General features: G+C 39.9%; 1 protein-coding gene across 1 annotated transcript; it reads left to right on the plus strand.

The window, feature by feature from the left end:
* Window positions 1-4,369: 4,369 nt before the first annotated feature.
* Window positions 4,370-15,676, plus strand: LOC107667161 (protein FAM171A2-like). The gene is made up of 9 exons (XM_016458755.1): window positions 4,370-4,618; window positions 5,267-5,494; window positions 6,499-6,591; window positions 8,050-8,202; window positions 8,340-8,519; window positions 8,677-8,790; window positions 8,907-9,033; window positions 11,588-11,831; window positions 11,873-15,676. Exons 1-9 carry the CDS (start codon window positions 4,522-4,524, stop codon window positions 13,193-13,195), a joined length of 2,559 nt encoding a protein of 852 aa, XP_016314241.1. The 5' UTR covers window positions 4,370-4,521; the 3' UTR covers window positions 13,196-15,676.

Raw genomic sequence — 15,676 nt, forward strand, 5'->3', positions numbered from 1 at the left:
GTTAAGAGCTGCTGACGTGTGCTGGTACAGCTTGACGAGCGAACTGGCAAATGAGCGGATAGAATGCCGCGCAAAGCGTCGGAGGCTTCGCTGTGATTGGACGTCTCGGCCGTCAATCAAAGATTACGGCCAAGCAGCAGTGACTTGGTTTACAGTTTGAGTTTTGGGTGTGGAGTGGGAAGAATAAAACGCAAATAATTTAGTGTCACTATCAAGCAGAGGTAAATATTCGTGCAAAACCATTTCCTCCACGTCATGTATAACCTCTACTTTCATTATATGGTCAATTTAGTTCATATGTTATCTTTTTTGGAATTTTATTTTATTTCCTAATTTTATTTACTTATTTTGTGTTTCTCTGTATGTTACATACATATCTACATACATATGTGGGTCAATTAAATAAGGATGTCTGAGATGATAAAAAGGAGAATCTTTTAATAGTTTAATTAAATGTACCATGGTCATGGAAAAGTTATTATTATGTTAAAGTATTAGTTTCCTACAATGTTAGTTTCCTTCAGTTTTGTAAAACATGTATAACACTTTCCATAAATATTTTGATTTAATGATTGATTTAATGTCAAGTGAACTAAACATTTAAGGAAAAAGTAGAAAAATACTTTCCTTGCACCTTAAATCCATGTTTTAAGAAATATTTAACGTTTTCAAGGTAAATAATGCTTACATATAAAATATTATAAATTACATAAACTATATTACATATTCGTAATAAAATAATTTTGAAATATTAAAATTAAAATTAATTTATAAATGATTTTTGCAGACATATAAATCAGTTCAAGTCATATAAACTACTATATAAACTAGGGATGCACCGAAATAAATTCTGGGCCGAAACCGAAAATTCTGGATGCATTTGGCCGAAAAGCGAAGCCGAAAATGCTTTACTTTAAAGCTAAACGTCTTTATGTTTTATAAAGTGTCATATACAGTAAATAAAGTTACTACTACAGGCATTAGCACAGATTGGTTGTGTTTCGCTGTTAAGCCTCCTTAAGGATTTTTCAGGATTCATTTTCTTGCGTAGAAGAAAAGACCACCCAGCCCTCGACCCCCACTCTTGTTTTACATAAGCTGTTCATCTGACCTATTTCGCAGCTGTGGGACAGCAATGAACAGATTCTACCACACTGTTTAATTAGAGTCTGTCACCTTTCCCACAATTACTGAAGTCAAGATGTTCATGATGTGGACTGTTGTATGAATCTGGATCTATTTTTTCGTTTACTCTCACTGATGATCAAGTCAGATCAGAATAATCACTTCAATAGCGCCCTCTATGAATTTTCAGGCAAATAACAATTTGCAGTCAATTGTTTGCAGTCTTTCACAAAGAGCTTTTTACGGTGTACAGTATTTCCCTGCAGCGCAATTCAAACACACACACACACACACACACACACGCAAAGGATTTTTCAGGATTCAATTACTGAAGTCAAGATGTTCATGATGTGGACTGTTGTATGAATCTGGATCTATTTTTTCGTTTACTCTCACTGATGATCAAGTCAGATCAGAATAATCACTTCAATAGCGCCCTCTATGAATTTTCAGGCAAATAACAATTTGCAGTCAATTGTTTGCAGTCTTTCACAAAGAGCTTTTTACGGTGTACAGTATTTCCCTGCAGCGCAATTCAAACACACACACACACACACACACACACGCACACACATAGTTGTTCTGAAGAAAAGATTCAGTAGTTTACTTTGATGAACTGCACTGAAGAACTTTGTATCCATTTTAAAATATCCAAGATCCGCAAAGATGTAGTTTGTTTCTTCATTGATACAGATTTAGAGAAAGTGAGCATTAAATCACTTCTCACCAGTGGCGAGGAAATTTTCAAGTGAGTGGACCTGGGTGAAATAGGGTGGACCTCAGTGTCTTTGGCTTTTGGCTGAAAAGGAAAAAGGCCAAAAATATGAGCTGAAAGTATATGCCTAAATTGAAAATAAAAATATGACTTTACTTGAAAATGTGATGTTATATAACAGACATACTGGTCATATATCGTCGAAAAGGTCTCAACTAGCATAATTGTTTCAGGACATCAAACAATACCAAATATATGTGAACAGTCATGAGACTTTTGGGCTGCGTTTTGGTGTGTAACTTTACCACATATACTAGATTGACAGCGCTTGCATTTACCATTTGTCATAGATTAGAAGCGCACACCTGGAAGATCGACACTGATCCACTGGGGTCTTATTACTTATTCTTTACTAGCGGTGTGTGATATTGACAAAAAATGATATCTCGATGTTTTCTGGTATTTTATCAGTAACAATAACATTATTTTGCTGAGTGTGTTATTGTGCTGGTATCTTAAGGACTACCGTGGACAGCTGACTTCTACAGTTTTTGATATTCTTCATTCTGTGTGGTGATCAGTTCACAGCAGTGATAGAAATAAATATTTTCCAATACGTTTAAATTGATTTTTACCTTTTATGGGCATTTTTTACAACTATAAAGCCATTTTCTTTTCTAGAAAAGTGTGAATCACCTTTTGAGTCAAATTTTTACATTTAATCAGTCAATTAGAATAATAAGACATTTGGGCTGTTACCAAGCAAATGAAATCAGTATTGACAAAATTCATCTTTGCAATGCAGAGGAAACAGAGAAGCTGCATCTGAAGTGGCATTTAAATGTTTTCCCCCACTGTTTAATGCAGCTCTGAGGGACATGGAATACTTGAACCTGCAGGTAGAACAATATTTTATACAAAATGTTGAAAACTGATGTTTGAAATTATTTAAGAAAAGAAAAGATACTTTAAATGTGAAATCAAAAGCTCCAGTAGGTGGCAGCAAGTCACTGTTAATAAGCCAGTCACTGCGATTGAACCGGATCATTTAAACGGTTGATTCATTCAGGAACGAAACACCGTCATGTTGCTCAGAGATGCAAAACAGTGCTGTGGCTGTGTTTGGAATTTGGAATTCTTTTTGTTGTCGAAATTGAGCAAAAACAGGCAATATGCTGGCTAAAACGTGAGTCTCTTAATTAATTTATTGTTTATTGAACTATTGTAAAAACCAATCACATTTGTAATCATGCTGATTTTGGAGGAAAAAACGGCACTCTTCGTGGGATATTGATTAACTATATGAAATAATATGAATTTGGTTATCATTCTTAATTAATACACTTTAATAGACTGAATCATGCAGTGAAAGAATGCGTACACGCATTAGTCTAACCTACTTCATCACATAATGTATGCGTGCACTCTGTAGATGTGTTTTATAGGCTTTTGCGATATAGCCTACTTGATAACGTCAAATCGCACATCGTTAAAACAACAATTATGATATTATCGCAGACGATATAAATATACTGGGTGGACCAGCCGTCAATCTGAGTGGGCCAGTTCCACCCCGGCCCTTATGTAGCTTCACTGCTTCTCACCAATGGATCCTCTGCGGTGAATGGGTGCCGTCAGAATGAGAGTCTAAACAGTTGATAAAAACATCACAATAATCCACAAGTAATCCACATCACTCCAGACTAGTCCGTCAGTTAATGACTTGTGGCGTGAAAAGCTACATGTTTGTAAGACACTAATCCATCGTTAAGGCTCTTTTTTTTTTAACTTCAAGCCATCACTTCTGGGTAAAATATGAGTCCATAACCCATAATAATGCTTCTTCCAGTGAAAAAGTCTATCCCCTGCTGTCCTCTCAAATCAAAGTCCACCTACATATTTGTTTAGAAATGTTTTGGACTGTTGTGGCTTGTAAACGGTGCTTGATCTGCGCACATTTGTCTCCTGATTCAGAATTTTTCACTGGAGAAAGCAATATTATGGATAAAGGAAATTAAAACGTCAAAGATGGATTTGTTTGTTACAAACATAACTTTTCACTTCACAAGACATTAATTGATGGACTGGAGTGGTGTGGATTATTGTGATGTGTTTATCAGCTGTTTGGACTCTAATTTTGACGGCACCCATTCACTGCAGAGCATCCATTGGTGAGCAAGTGGCATACTGCCAAATTTCTCCAAATCTGTTCCCATGAAGAAACAAACTCATCTACATCTTAGATGGCCCAAGGGTGAGTGAGAGCTATATTTTAAAGTTCAGGTAAACTATTCCTTTAAGAAAGTTTTGAATTGAGGCATTTGAAACCAAAATCACTCGTAGAGCAAAGATGAATTTTGTGTCATTGGATTTTGACTCAAACCCTCCCTTATAGTTACTGACATGAAGTCCAACTTATCGCGGTCTTATCTATATGTAATCAGAACTGATTCCTAAAACAAATAGTAGATACTACAAAATTGCTGTACTGTAGGTTTATTTAAACGTACCGCCCTGTTTGTCCACGCGAGGCCGCTGTTTTTCCTCTTCCACTGACAATGAGAGGCGGTAGCAGCGCAGCATCCCGCACCACACTGAAGGATGCTGGCAACCATGTCTGAAAAAACACACACACATCCACATATGGCTGACGAGGTGGAAACAGCGATGTAGCTTTGAAGATGCCATCCCTTTTCGTCTCTCGTTTTTTCTTCTTTATATTTTTGTGCGGTTTTAAAGGGACCGCTGGCAAATCGATCCCTGAAAGGAAAGCTGTCGGTGAGTAGAGAATAAAGGGACGCATAGCGGGTCTAGATGAGGGAGTGGTGGGCTAGTTTGTGCCCAAAACATAGAGCAAACGAGCCAAATGCTACTGCAAAATCGTATTATTTGTATGCATCGGTCTATGATTGCTGAACGCAAATTCTGAAACGCAGATTTTGATGAATTTTACTCTAAATGCATCGCATGGCTTTATAGACAGGAAACAATAAGTGCATATTATTGAATATCGGCCTTTACAAATTCATTCCCAATTTGGCATAGCCTACTCAAGTTTTTTGGCTGCACTAAATCTTTCTAAACAGCTTTATGTGTGTCTGTCAATTATTCAAATTTGAGATTTACTGAGGCCCACTGACAGCTCAATACAAGTGTGCTCATTTATTACTTCAACTACCTACTATATGATCGCATGCTATTGTTTCAGAATGAGCTGTGAATGCTATATGAGAGCTACCTGATATTCTTTTTATGAGAACCATGCAGTTGTCTGTGTTCAAATCTTTCTATATGAATTTGGTCTTTCAGTTCATCATATTTTTTGGTTAGAATCTTATGATGGACTTATTATTTGTGAGTCCAAACGTGTCTGAAGATGTTCTTGCCATGCATCTGGTCATATGAACTTGTTTTTGTCCCCCTCAGAGGTGCAGGTGAGGGTCCAGGTGTTTGACAGCGGTGATCTTTCACCCCTGGCCAATGCTGCTATTGCTGTTCGTGGTAACCAGACTCTGCTGGCACAAAGCAAAGCAGGCAGTGATGGCGTGCAGGTCGTCAGCTTCCTGTACCGCACGGGAACATGGGTAATCATTACGGCATCTCAGAGAGATTACCTCACCAGCTCTGTGCCATGGCACGCCAGCCGCTTACCCTGTGAGTAAACACTAATATGAACTGAATTAACTGTGCATATAAAAGTCTCATCTTGTTCAGAATGTAATTTTTCTTCATTTAATGTCATAACTTTCTTTGTTCTCAAATTTTTTAAATCCTAAAGCTTTGTTTATTAAGTGTTAAGTGTAAGATGCAACGTTGAATAAACTCATATAAAATTTTCAGTCATGTTTAACCCTTATACTGTGCTGAAAAAACTTTACCCAATTGACTTTTCCCTGTCAAAAATGGCTGGCCTATTAAAAAATTGCTTGTTAATTTCTTATTATGCTACTTTATCACCAAATCTTGGATTCAATCTTTTTGTCAACCCGTTTTCTCTCAGTTAGCACAGATTTTGTATTGCCTTCTGGAACTGATTAATTGTAGGCCTCATTGGTCTGAGTGAAAAATGCATTATTTGTGGATAATTTTGGCAATGTTCACTCCAAAACTGAGGTGTATAAGCTAAGATCAATGAGGCCTATGATTAATCAGTTAAAAAAATAAAAGCAAAGCCTGTGCTAATTGAAAAAAAGTAGATAAAAAGACCAAATCAAATATTTCATCATAATATAGCTTAACAAGAAATTTACAAGTAATTATTTGTAGGCCAGTCAACTGTAACAAGGTTGGGGGAAGAAAAAAACTAGTACAAAAAAAAAAAAAAAATTACAAAAATCATCCAATTTTTTTTTTTCGGGGGGGGATTATCATACACTGTGTGAGCAAAGACAGTAAGTTTTAGCGCAATGCAACAACTTTAACTAGCATTTTCAGGAAAAAGAATATCCTCTCCGGGTCAAAATGACATGAGGGTTAAACGATAGAAAAGAAGATGCAGTCTCAGACTTTTTGTACCACACTGTCATTGTCACATCTACCATTTGTGAAGTGAAGTTTAGAATGACGTACTTTAACACACTGTTCACTATGGCACAACAGGCATCTATGCCTGTTTTAATTTACTACCTTTTTAACACATCTCTATTTGTCTCTGTTAGTATATGCCTCTGTCAGTCTTTACCTGATGGCCCAGAAGCCCGGCACACTGATCCTATATGATGATGTCATCCAGGTGTTTCATGGCTCCCCAAGTAAGAAAACATCAATGACCATTAAAACAACTTTATATACATACACAAAAACAAGCATGATTATCACAACATTCTTATCAGAAAATCTAAGATTATTATTGCTTATTTTGGGTGTACAAAAAAGTTGGCATATGCATGTCCTTAACAATATATTTTTTCCTTCTCACCTATTGTGTGCATTTCCATCCACCTATTTTTATGCGCATTTTTGAATATCGCATAAAAAACGCTGGATGGAAACGCCAAGATGTGCATAAATTCTAAAAATGCGCATAAAAAAACTTATGCGCACATTTGAGTTGGATAAACTTTTTATCCGATAAGAAAAGAATGCGCATAAACTACGATGGAAACACATTTACCGAATACATTCCTCCATTCGCATCAAAAAAAGTCATGTGACTTTGCGCTATGAGACGGGATAACTTGACCGATCTCGTTCACAGCATCTATATGTTGTTATGGTCATTCTAAAATGCCTGAGCAAAGTCTGTTGTCAAAGTATTTTTGTATAAGTGTCTTACACGACTGCGTTCCCATCTATTCTCATTTATTGTGTTTCATCTGCTCGCACTGAGGCGCAAGTAATTCATCATAGGCTATATGAAAATTATTATATTCAGTTGCTTCTCCTAGTTTTCTTAGTGATATTTAGTGCCAGTTTACCAGGAAGTGACGATTTTGTTCTCTTTGACTCCTTGGACGGAAACAGTGCTTTATTCGCAAATGTTTTATGCGATATTCCAGTTTTGTGCATAAGTTTCATTCGAATCTTTGGATGGAAACATAGCTATTAAAGCTTTCAGCTTATGTCAACCTGACACTTCAGTTTTTTGCAGCTGTCACCATAGCAACAGCAGAAATATTCTATTTCTATTACAGAATCCTTTGACATCTGAATCTGCTATCTAATTGCTCTAATTCCACTGTAATGATAGGGCGTTTATTGCGGCATAAAGGCATCTATTGTAAGGTTATCAGTGACTTGCCTTGGAGAGGCTTGCATTTCAGAAAATAATAGAACAAAAGAAGTGAATTGCCTAAGTGGCAACCCAGCTACATAACACAATCATTACATTGCATTGAGTCATTTTGCAGACACTTATTCAAAGCAAAGATGTCCTAAACACACACATTGGAAACTGGCATAAGATATTTCTATTCCAGAATACACTACTTAGGCTCCCAGGCTTAATAATTCAGTCTATTAAGCAATCAGAATATTGTTGGTTTCCAAAAAATGCACAATTCTGTGTGTCTTCCAAGGGTCCAAATAATGTGAAATGCATGAAAAAAAATCTACCACAAGTACCTTTGATTTTTCAAGAAACATAATTGAATTGAATTGAATTTAATTTAATTTAATTACATAGTATATAAGTTAACTTCTCTAAAAATATATATTTATGTTTCTTGCTAGTCATTAGACTTAATTTCCTTTACTGTTTTAACCTTCAGGTGGGCGGAGCCAGCCATGGCTGCAGGTTCCAAGGCGGAGCCTACAATTTAACTCCTCCTACACAGAACTGACCGCAGTTTTAACAACAGCCAGAGAGCAGAATGAAATTAACTCATTCCCTTACCCACTCGCTCTGGAACCAAACAACACAGGTATGAAAAATATTAGAGTCTTTCTAAATAAAGATATTTCAATATTTGAACCATAAAAAATGTGTAGGAGAGACTTGCTATATAAAATATAGCTATAGATAATACAGTGCATTTATAAAGGTGTAAATTGTTTTAAGGAGGAGAGAATGGCTGGACAGACCTAACAACAATAGCAGCGGTCAGCGCACAACTGTTTGACCGTGAGGGTCGAGCGGTTGAGGTCAGCGAGTCAGTTCACATCTCTGTGCCACTGCCTTCTGATACTCACATACGATCTGCCACTAGCATACCTGTATGGATGTATGACACCAAGACAGGTACGCACAACCATGCTTTAGGCACCAAAAAGTAGTGTGTGTAACTGTGTAAAGTATTGTCCCATCTGTGATAATGGAAGCACCATGAACATCCTGCATAAGCCCAGTCAATGCTAGTTCCTCTTTTTGGGAATAATGCTATGCATTTGTTCTCTAGGTTTATGGGTACGAAACGGAACAGGATTTATCACTCGAGAGGGATCGCAGCTTACGTGGGACTTCACTGCCTCCCAGCTTGGCTACTGGATTGCAGCTTTCCGTTCTTCAGCAGGTAACATACTCGAATGCAATTGCACTGGTACATGCCACAATATACACACTTGTACCTTGACTCAAACAGAATAACATGCAGACAAATGCTAATCATGCTTTATACTTGAACCCTAGGCTCAGGTTTGTCTCACCCAGGCCTGAGGGACATCACAGCCTACCACACCTTCTTCCTCCTGTCCATCTTGGGATCGCTTGCTTTGCTTGTACTAGTCTTGCTCTGTGTCCTACTCTATTATTGCAGGTATGTACTAGTTTGTCTAGTATGTGTAATTAAAAGCAACATAGGCTCATTGGAAAGACATGCGTCTATTTTGAATGTGACATTTCACTTCGAAAGTTGTTTGAAATGTGCAAAAAGCAACATAATACCATTTTTTTCCATCTGAGCTTGGGTTGATTATAAGATATATTTCACAAGGTTACAGTAAATGACTGTTTCTGAGAGTGCTTTTCCTAAATATCATCATCTATTTTCTAGACGAAGATGTCTGAAGCCCCGACGGCAGCAGAAACAGGTTCAAGCTCCATCTGCTTTGAACGGATCCAAGCGGGACCAAGGCACCTCCATGTCCCATTTGAACTTCATCTGTGGTGGCCATGTTGAATCTGCTGCCTCCAATGGCAACTTAGATGCCAACAAATCCGAGGGATCCCCATCCCATGCCTTCAAGAGTGCTCGGGATGAGTTTACCAGGCACATTCCTGCCCACAAGCTTCGGCACTCCTCTAAGACCAAGCAGTCCAAAGGAGCCCAAAAGAATGCAGAGAGTTTCCCCATGAAGGTACATCGATCCACGGATACCAGCAATCTGGATAGCAATCTTCTACATGATGAATATGGACGCAACTATAGCCCTGACGACAAGGATCACGACTATCGCCGGAGGCACGTTGTCAATGATAACCGTGGCTACACATCCGACCCACCTTCTCCACCAACTGTTGACAAGCCACCGGAGTATTCGCAGGTTTTGCAAGGGCCGGATCACCTTGCTCGCCCAACGTCGCTTAACACGCAACCAGGTCAGATTATATTCTGCAGCTCACTGGATCAGATGAAGGAGAACATGTACCGTTCTATGGTACCCACTCTTGTGATCCCGGCCCACTACATGAGGCTTTCGTCCGAGTTTGGTGCCACAGATCAGGGTAAAGATGGGTTGAACCAAGCGGACCGAGATGGACAGAGTTTGCAAGGTACAAGCAGTGGGATTCAAGGCCAAAACCATCAAGGCCAGACCCCTGGTTCAGGCCATACAGAAGCCCAACAAGGTGATTCTCCAGCAGGCTCTGATGAGAGTGTTTGGCCCCCCGGTGGACCACCAGCACCAGTTCACTTCCCTGTTTTGTTCAATGACTCCACCATCTCCCAGATGAACGGGGAGCTGCAAGCACTTACGGAGAAGAAGCTTCTGGAACTGGGGGTGAAGCAACACCCTCGTGCTTGGTTTATATCACTCGACGGACGAGCCAACGCTCACGTGCGCCACTCCTACATAGATGTAGGTGCCGATCTCAGCCACAGTGGAACACATAGTGGCAACCACAGCGCCCAAAGCACGTTGAGCGCCCCTGCCGGTTTTAACAACAGCCAGAGAGCAGAATGAAATTAACTCATTCCCTTACCCACTCGCTCTGGAACCAAACAACACAGGTATGAAAAATATTAGAGTCTTTCTAAATAAAGATATTTAAATATTTGAACCATAAAAAATGCTCTATACAAAAACAAAAAAATATGTAGGAGAGACTTGCTATATAAAATATAGCTATAGATAATACAGTGTATTTATAAAGGTGTAAATTGTTTTAAGGAGGAGAGAATGGCTGGACAGACCTAACAACAATAGCAGCGGTCAGCGCACAACTGTTTGACCGTGAGGGTCGAGCGGTTGAGGTCAGCGAGTCAGTTCACATCTCTGTGCCACTGCCTTCTGATACTCACATACGATCTGCCACTAGCATACCTGTATGGATGTATGACACCAAGACAGGTACGCACAACCATGCTTTAGGCACCAAAAAGTAGTGTGTGTAACTGTGTAAAGTATTGTCCCATCTGTGATAATGGAAGCACCATGAACATCCTGCATAAGCCCAGTCAATGCTAGTTCCTCTTTTTGGGAATAATGCTATGCATTTGTTCTCTAGGTTTATGGGTACGAAACGGAACAGGATTTATCACTCGAGAGGGATCGCAGCTTACGTGGGACTTCACTGCCTCCCAGCTTGGCTACTGGATTGCAGCTTTCCGTTCTTCAGCAGGTAACATACTCGAATGCAATTGCACTGGTACATGCCACAATATACACACTTGTACCTTGACTCAAACAGAATAACATGCAGACAAATGCTAATCATGCTTTATACTTGAACCCTAGGCTCAGGTTTGTCTCACCCAGGCCTGAGGGACATCACAGCCTACCACACCTTCTTCCTCCTGTCCATCTTGGGATCGCTTGCTTTGCTTGTACTAGTCTTGCTCTGTGTCCTACTCTATTATTGCAGGTATGTACTAGTTTGTCTAGTATGTGTAATTAAAAGCAACATAGGCTCATTGGAAAGACATGCCTCTATTTTGATTGTGCTTTTGGTGCCACACAGTGGACATATCACTTTAAAGTTTTTCCAAAACGTGCAAAAGCAACATAATACCGTTTTGAAGAACTGTCACCACAGGCATGTTTTCCCTCTGAGCCTGGGTCGATTATAAGGTATGTTCACAAGATTATAGCAAATTACTGTTTCTGACTATCTGAGAGTGCTTTTCCTAAATGTCAACATCTGTTTTCCAGACGAAGATGTCTGAAGCCCCGACGGCAGCAGAAACAGGTTCAAGCTCCTTCTGCTCTGAACGGATCCAAGCGGGACCAAGGCACCTCCATGTCCCATTTGAACCTCATCTGTGGGGGCCATGTTGAATCCGCCGCCTCCAATGGCAACTTGGACGCCAACAAATCCGAGGGATCCCCATCCCATGCCTTCAAGAGTGCTCGGGATGAGTTTACCAGGCACGTTCCAGCCCATAAGCTTCGGCAGATGAGTTTACCAGGCACATTCCTGCCCACAAGCTTCGGCACTCCTCTAAGACCAAGCAGTCTAAAGGAGCCCAAAAGAATGCAGAGAGTTTCCCCATGAAGGTACATCGATCCACGGATACGAGCAATCTGGATGGCAATCTTCTACATGATGACTACGGACGCAACTACAGCCCTGATGACAAGGATCACGACTATCGCCGGAGGCACGTTGTCAATGATAACCGTGGCTACACATCCGACCCGCCTTCTCCACCAATTGTCGACAAGCCTCCGGAGTATTCGCAGGTTTTGCAAGGGCCGGATCACCTCGCTCGCCCAACGTCGCTCAACACGCAACCAGGTCAGATTATATTCTGCAGCTCACTGGATCAGATGAAGGAGAACATGTACCGTACTATGGTACCAACTCTTGTGATCCCGGCCCACTACATGAGGCTTTCTTCTGAGTTTAGTGCCACAGATCAGGGTAAAGATGGGGCAAACCAAGCAGACCGAGATGGACAGAGTTCGCAAGGTACCAACAGTGGGATTCAAGGCCAAAACCACCAAAACCAGACCCCTGGTTCAGGCCATGCAGAAGCCCAACAAGGTGATTCTCCAGCAGGCTCTGACGAGAGTGATTGGCCCCCTGGTGGACCACCAGCACCGGTTCACATCCCTGTTTTGTTCAATGACTCCACCATCTCCCAGATGAACGGGGAGTTGCAAGCGCTCACAGAGAAGAAGCTTCTGGAACTGGGGGTGAAGCAACACCCTCGTGCCTGGTTTATATCTCTCGACGGACGCGCCAACGCTCATGTGCGCCACTCGTACATAGATGTAGGTGCCAGTCTCAGCCATAGCGGAACACATAGTGGCAACCACAGCGCCCAAAGCACGTTGAGCGCCCCTGCCGGGAGTAGTAAGGACCGAAACGTAGACACAAGTCTCCAAGACACCCAACATGGGCACAAGTCCATATCCAGTCGCAAGAACAAAGAGGAACACCATGGAAGCGGGCGCAAAGGCCATGGAGGAAGTAGCTCCAGCAGCACAAGTGGCGGGAAACACTACTCCAAACCAACCTACCATGACCCTCTGGACCTAAGTGGAGGAGTGAGCCGCATGGGAGCCAGTTCGCCATTGGAAAACCCATTGACCCCTCTTTTGGATGACGGTCCTGAGGAACCAAGGGGGTCTTCAATGCCGAGAAGGGGTCGAAGCCGGGGGAACAGCTCACGTAGTAGCAACAGCGAAACGCGACGTGACTCCGTCACCAGCCCGGAAGATGACAACGACCTGGATGACAAGGATGAGAACAAGAAGAGTCCCTGGCAGCGCATTGAAGAGCGCCCCCTAATGGTGTTTCATGCCAAGAAGTAGAGTGAGAAATCAATCACAGCAGCTGCCTTGAATAATTGGACTAACTAGAGATGTGTTCAAATTGATAATGACTGAAAGTTTTACAAACGTCACCCAATGATATTTTCACGAACCGACTATTTGTGTTGTTATAATTTGATAGACGTTTCCAAAATGATTGTTGTGCCATTGGATTTGTTTTTGTCTTTCGATGACAACGTACTTTCACTGATCAATTTGAATGCATCTCAGGGGTCAAAGAACACAAATTTGGTGGCATCATATCATACCATCTCAGTGTTTTGCACACCAAGAATCACATTAAATTCAAGAAGTTATAGTAAAAAGAATGCCATTGCAGATGGAGGAACACAAGATACCAAACAACAGGGCGAGTGCATTAAAATAAAGCACAACACAACAACACAACATGCTGGTCTACAACAGGAAGACTTTATCTTACAGTCCACAAAGACATTATCTTACAGTCCCTCTATTTCCATACCAATCAGACTCTTACAAACGATTGCATCCAAAAGTACCCGAGTACCTTTTCACTCTCAATGGCTTGGTGATAGACTTTTTCAATGGATGGCTTTCGCTAAAGCTTGAGTCTTCAATATATTGGATCAAGAACTTGATGTTTTCCAAAACTTCATGTAAAACTTTTAGAGACCCATTTTCTTATGTTCTGATGCAGTATATTCCTTGGTATCTCTTCCCAACTTGCCGTTCTTCTACCTTCGATACTCATTATTTTGATGTCAATTTCAATTTTCATTCTATATTTCATACTATTTTATATGTTTTGTACATTGCTAATCTGAAATTTACAGTTCAGGTTTCAAACATTCCAGATTTTTTACTGTTTGTCCTTAAGTAGATTAATTAAAATAAGAAGGCTTAGAGTTCACATTTATGTGATGTTATAGAAATTTCTAAGTCATTACACAATGCATTTTCGATTTATTGTATTATATGTTATGCCACAGCACATTTTCCACTCCAATGCTGTTCTTGAATATAGTCTTTGAAAAATGGGGTAGGCCTAAACTTAGCACTTGCTGCATTAAAGTGCAGATTTGTATAGGAAAAGCTGATTCCGAATCGGGACCCCAATCTCACTTACAGTGAAAAAGCATTGACTGTGATACAGTAGATATGAATGTACGTTCACCACAGTTAGCATTTTCAGTCCAGCTTTTCATTTGTTTAAAAGAGAGCCATTAGCATTTTGTGTATATGTATGATAGCCTATATGTGCATGAGATAACTAGTATAGGACAACAGAATTTTTATGCCTACAAATTAAAATAGACACTATCAAAGCATGAAGGTGGATAATAGGTGCATCTGCTACAGATGCCTGATGGGAAGAAATTTGCCAAAATTTCAAATGAAATATTACAGTTTACAGGCCAGTGTTTGGCCAATGTATTTCAATCCAAACTTTTCCAGCGCTGTTAATATTCACATTGTCTGCATTACATTGACTGTGACAAAATTCTGACTCGGATCTTTTTAATAAGCCATTCAAATATTAAAAGCTAATCATTTATGACACTTCTTGACTGTTACTTTTCTATTTACGATTTTTAAAACTATTATTTTCCCCATGTTTTCCATTATTAAAGCAAGCACAAGACATGTAATTTATAAAGCAACATTTTATGAATAATTAAGACGGTACCATAAGGAGCGTGAAGGCTGAGACACTCAAGAGCTATTTGACGACTATCAAACATAATACAAAGAGACTTTAACTAAAATAGCTCTGCTCATGCTGATCTGGTGCCAATCACACGTAGAGCAGTGATTAACGCTGTCTCGTGTTGATTGTCAACTTGCCACAAATGACACCACTGTTGCAACATGTCTCATATGTGTGTCATTTGTTTTGCAACCCTTCATAACTTCCTTATAATAACTGGAACTGAGATGAAGTACTGGATTATCTTATACTAAGTTGGCGATTAAGAGTGAGACTTAACATCTAGTGTAAGCTGCAGTGGTGGAATTCTTAAGAGGATTTTAGTATGTTTTATATTATATACTAGGTGCTGAAACCCTTAAACCTTACATACTGACCCACAATTTCACTGATTTTAGATTTGCACACTCTTTTTAGCATGAGTTCCACTCAAACCTACTAGAACTGAAATCAAAGCCATTCTCTTCCTCTGTCTGTTTATATTTTGTTCACAGCCTGTGGGTACATTTTCACAGGAAATCTCGATATGCCTTTGTCAATGTACATTTATCACGTGATGCGGTGCTCTGAAACACATTTCCCTCTGTACTGTGTAAATATTTCTCTCTCTGACTGAATATGAATATGACTGATGATATTATGATGTTGTTTCCATTGTGCACAACTTCTTTGCTTAATTGTTCTAAAATCATGTCAGATTGAACTTTTGCAATTTTATAGTTTGTTCATAATATCCTAGAAAAAAGATCACATGTGAAATGGACTGTTTCACTTCTGATGTGTCCGAAAGT

Source organism: Sinocyclocheilus anshuiensis, unplaced genomic scaffold (assembly GCF_001515605.1).
Source record: "Sinocyclocheilus anshuiensis isolate Anshui unplaced genomic scaffold, SAMN03320099.WGS_v1.1 scaffold415, whole genome shotgun sequence".
Taxonomy (NCBI): Eukaryota; Metazoa; Chordata; class Actinopteri; order Cypriniformes; family Cyprinidae; genus Sinocyclocheilus; species Sinocyclocheilus anshuiensis.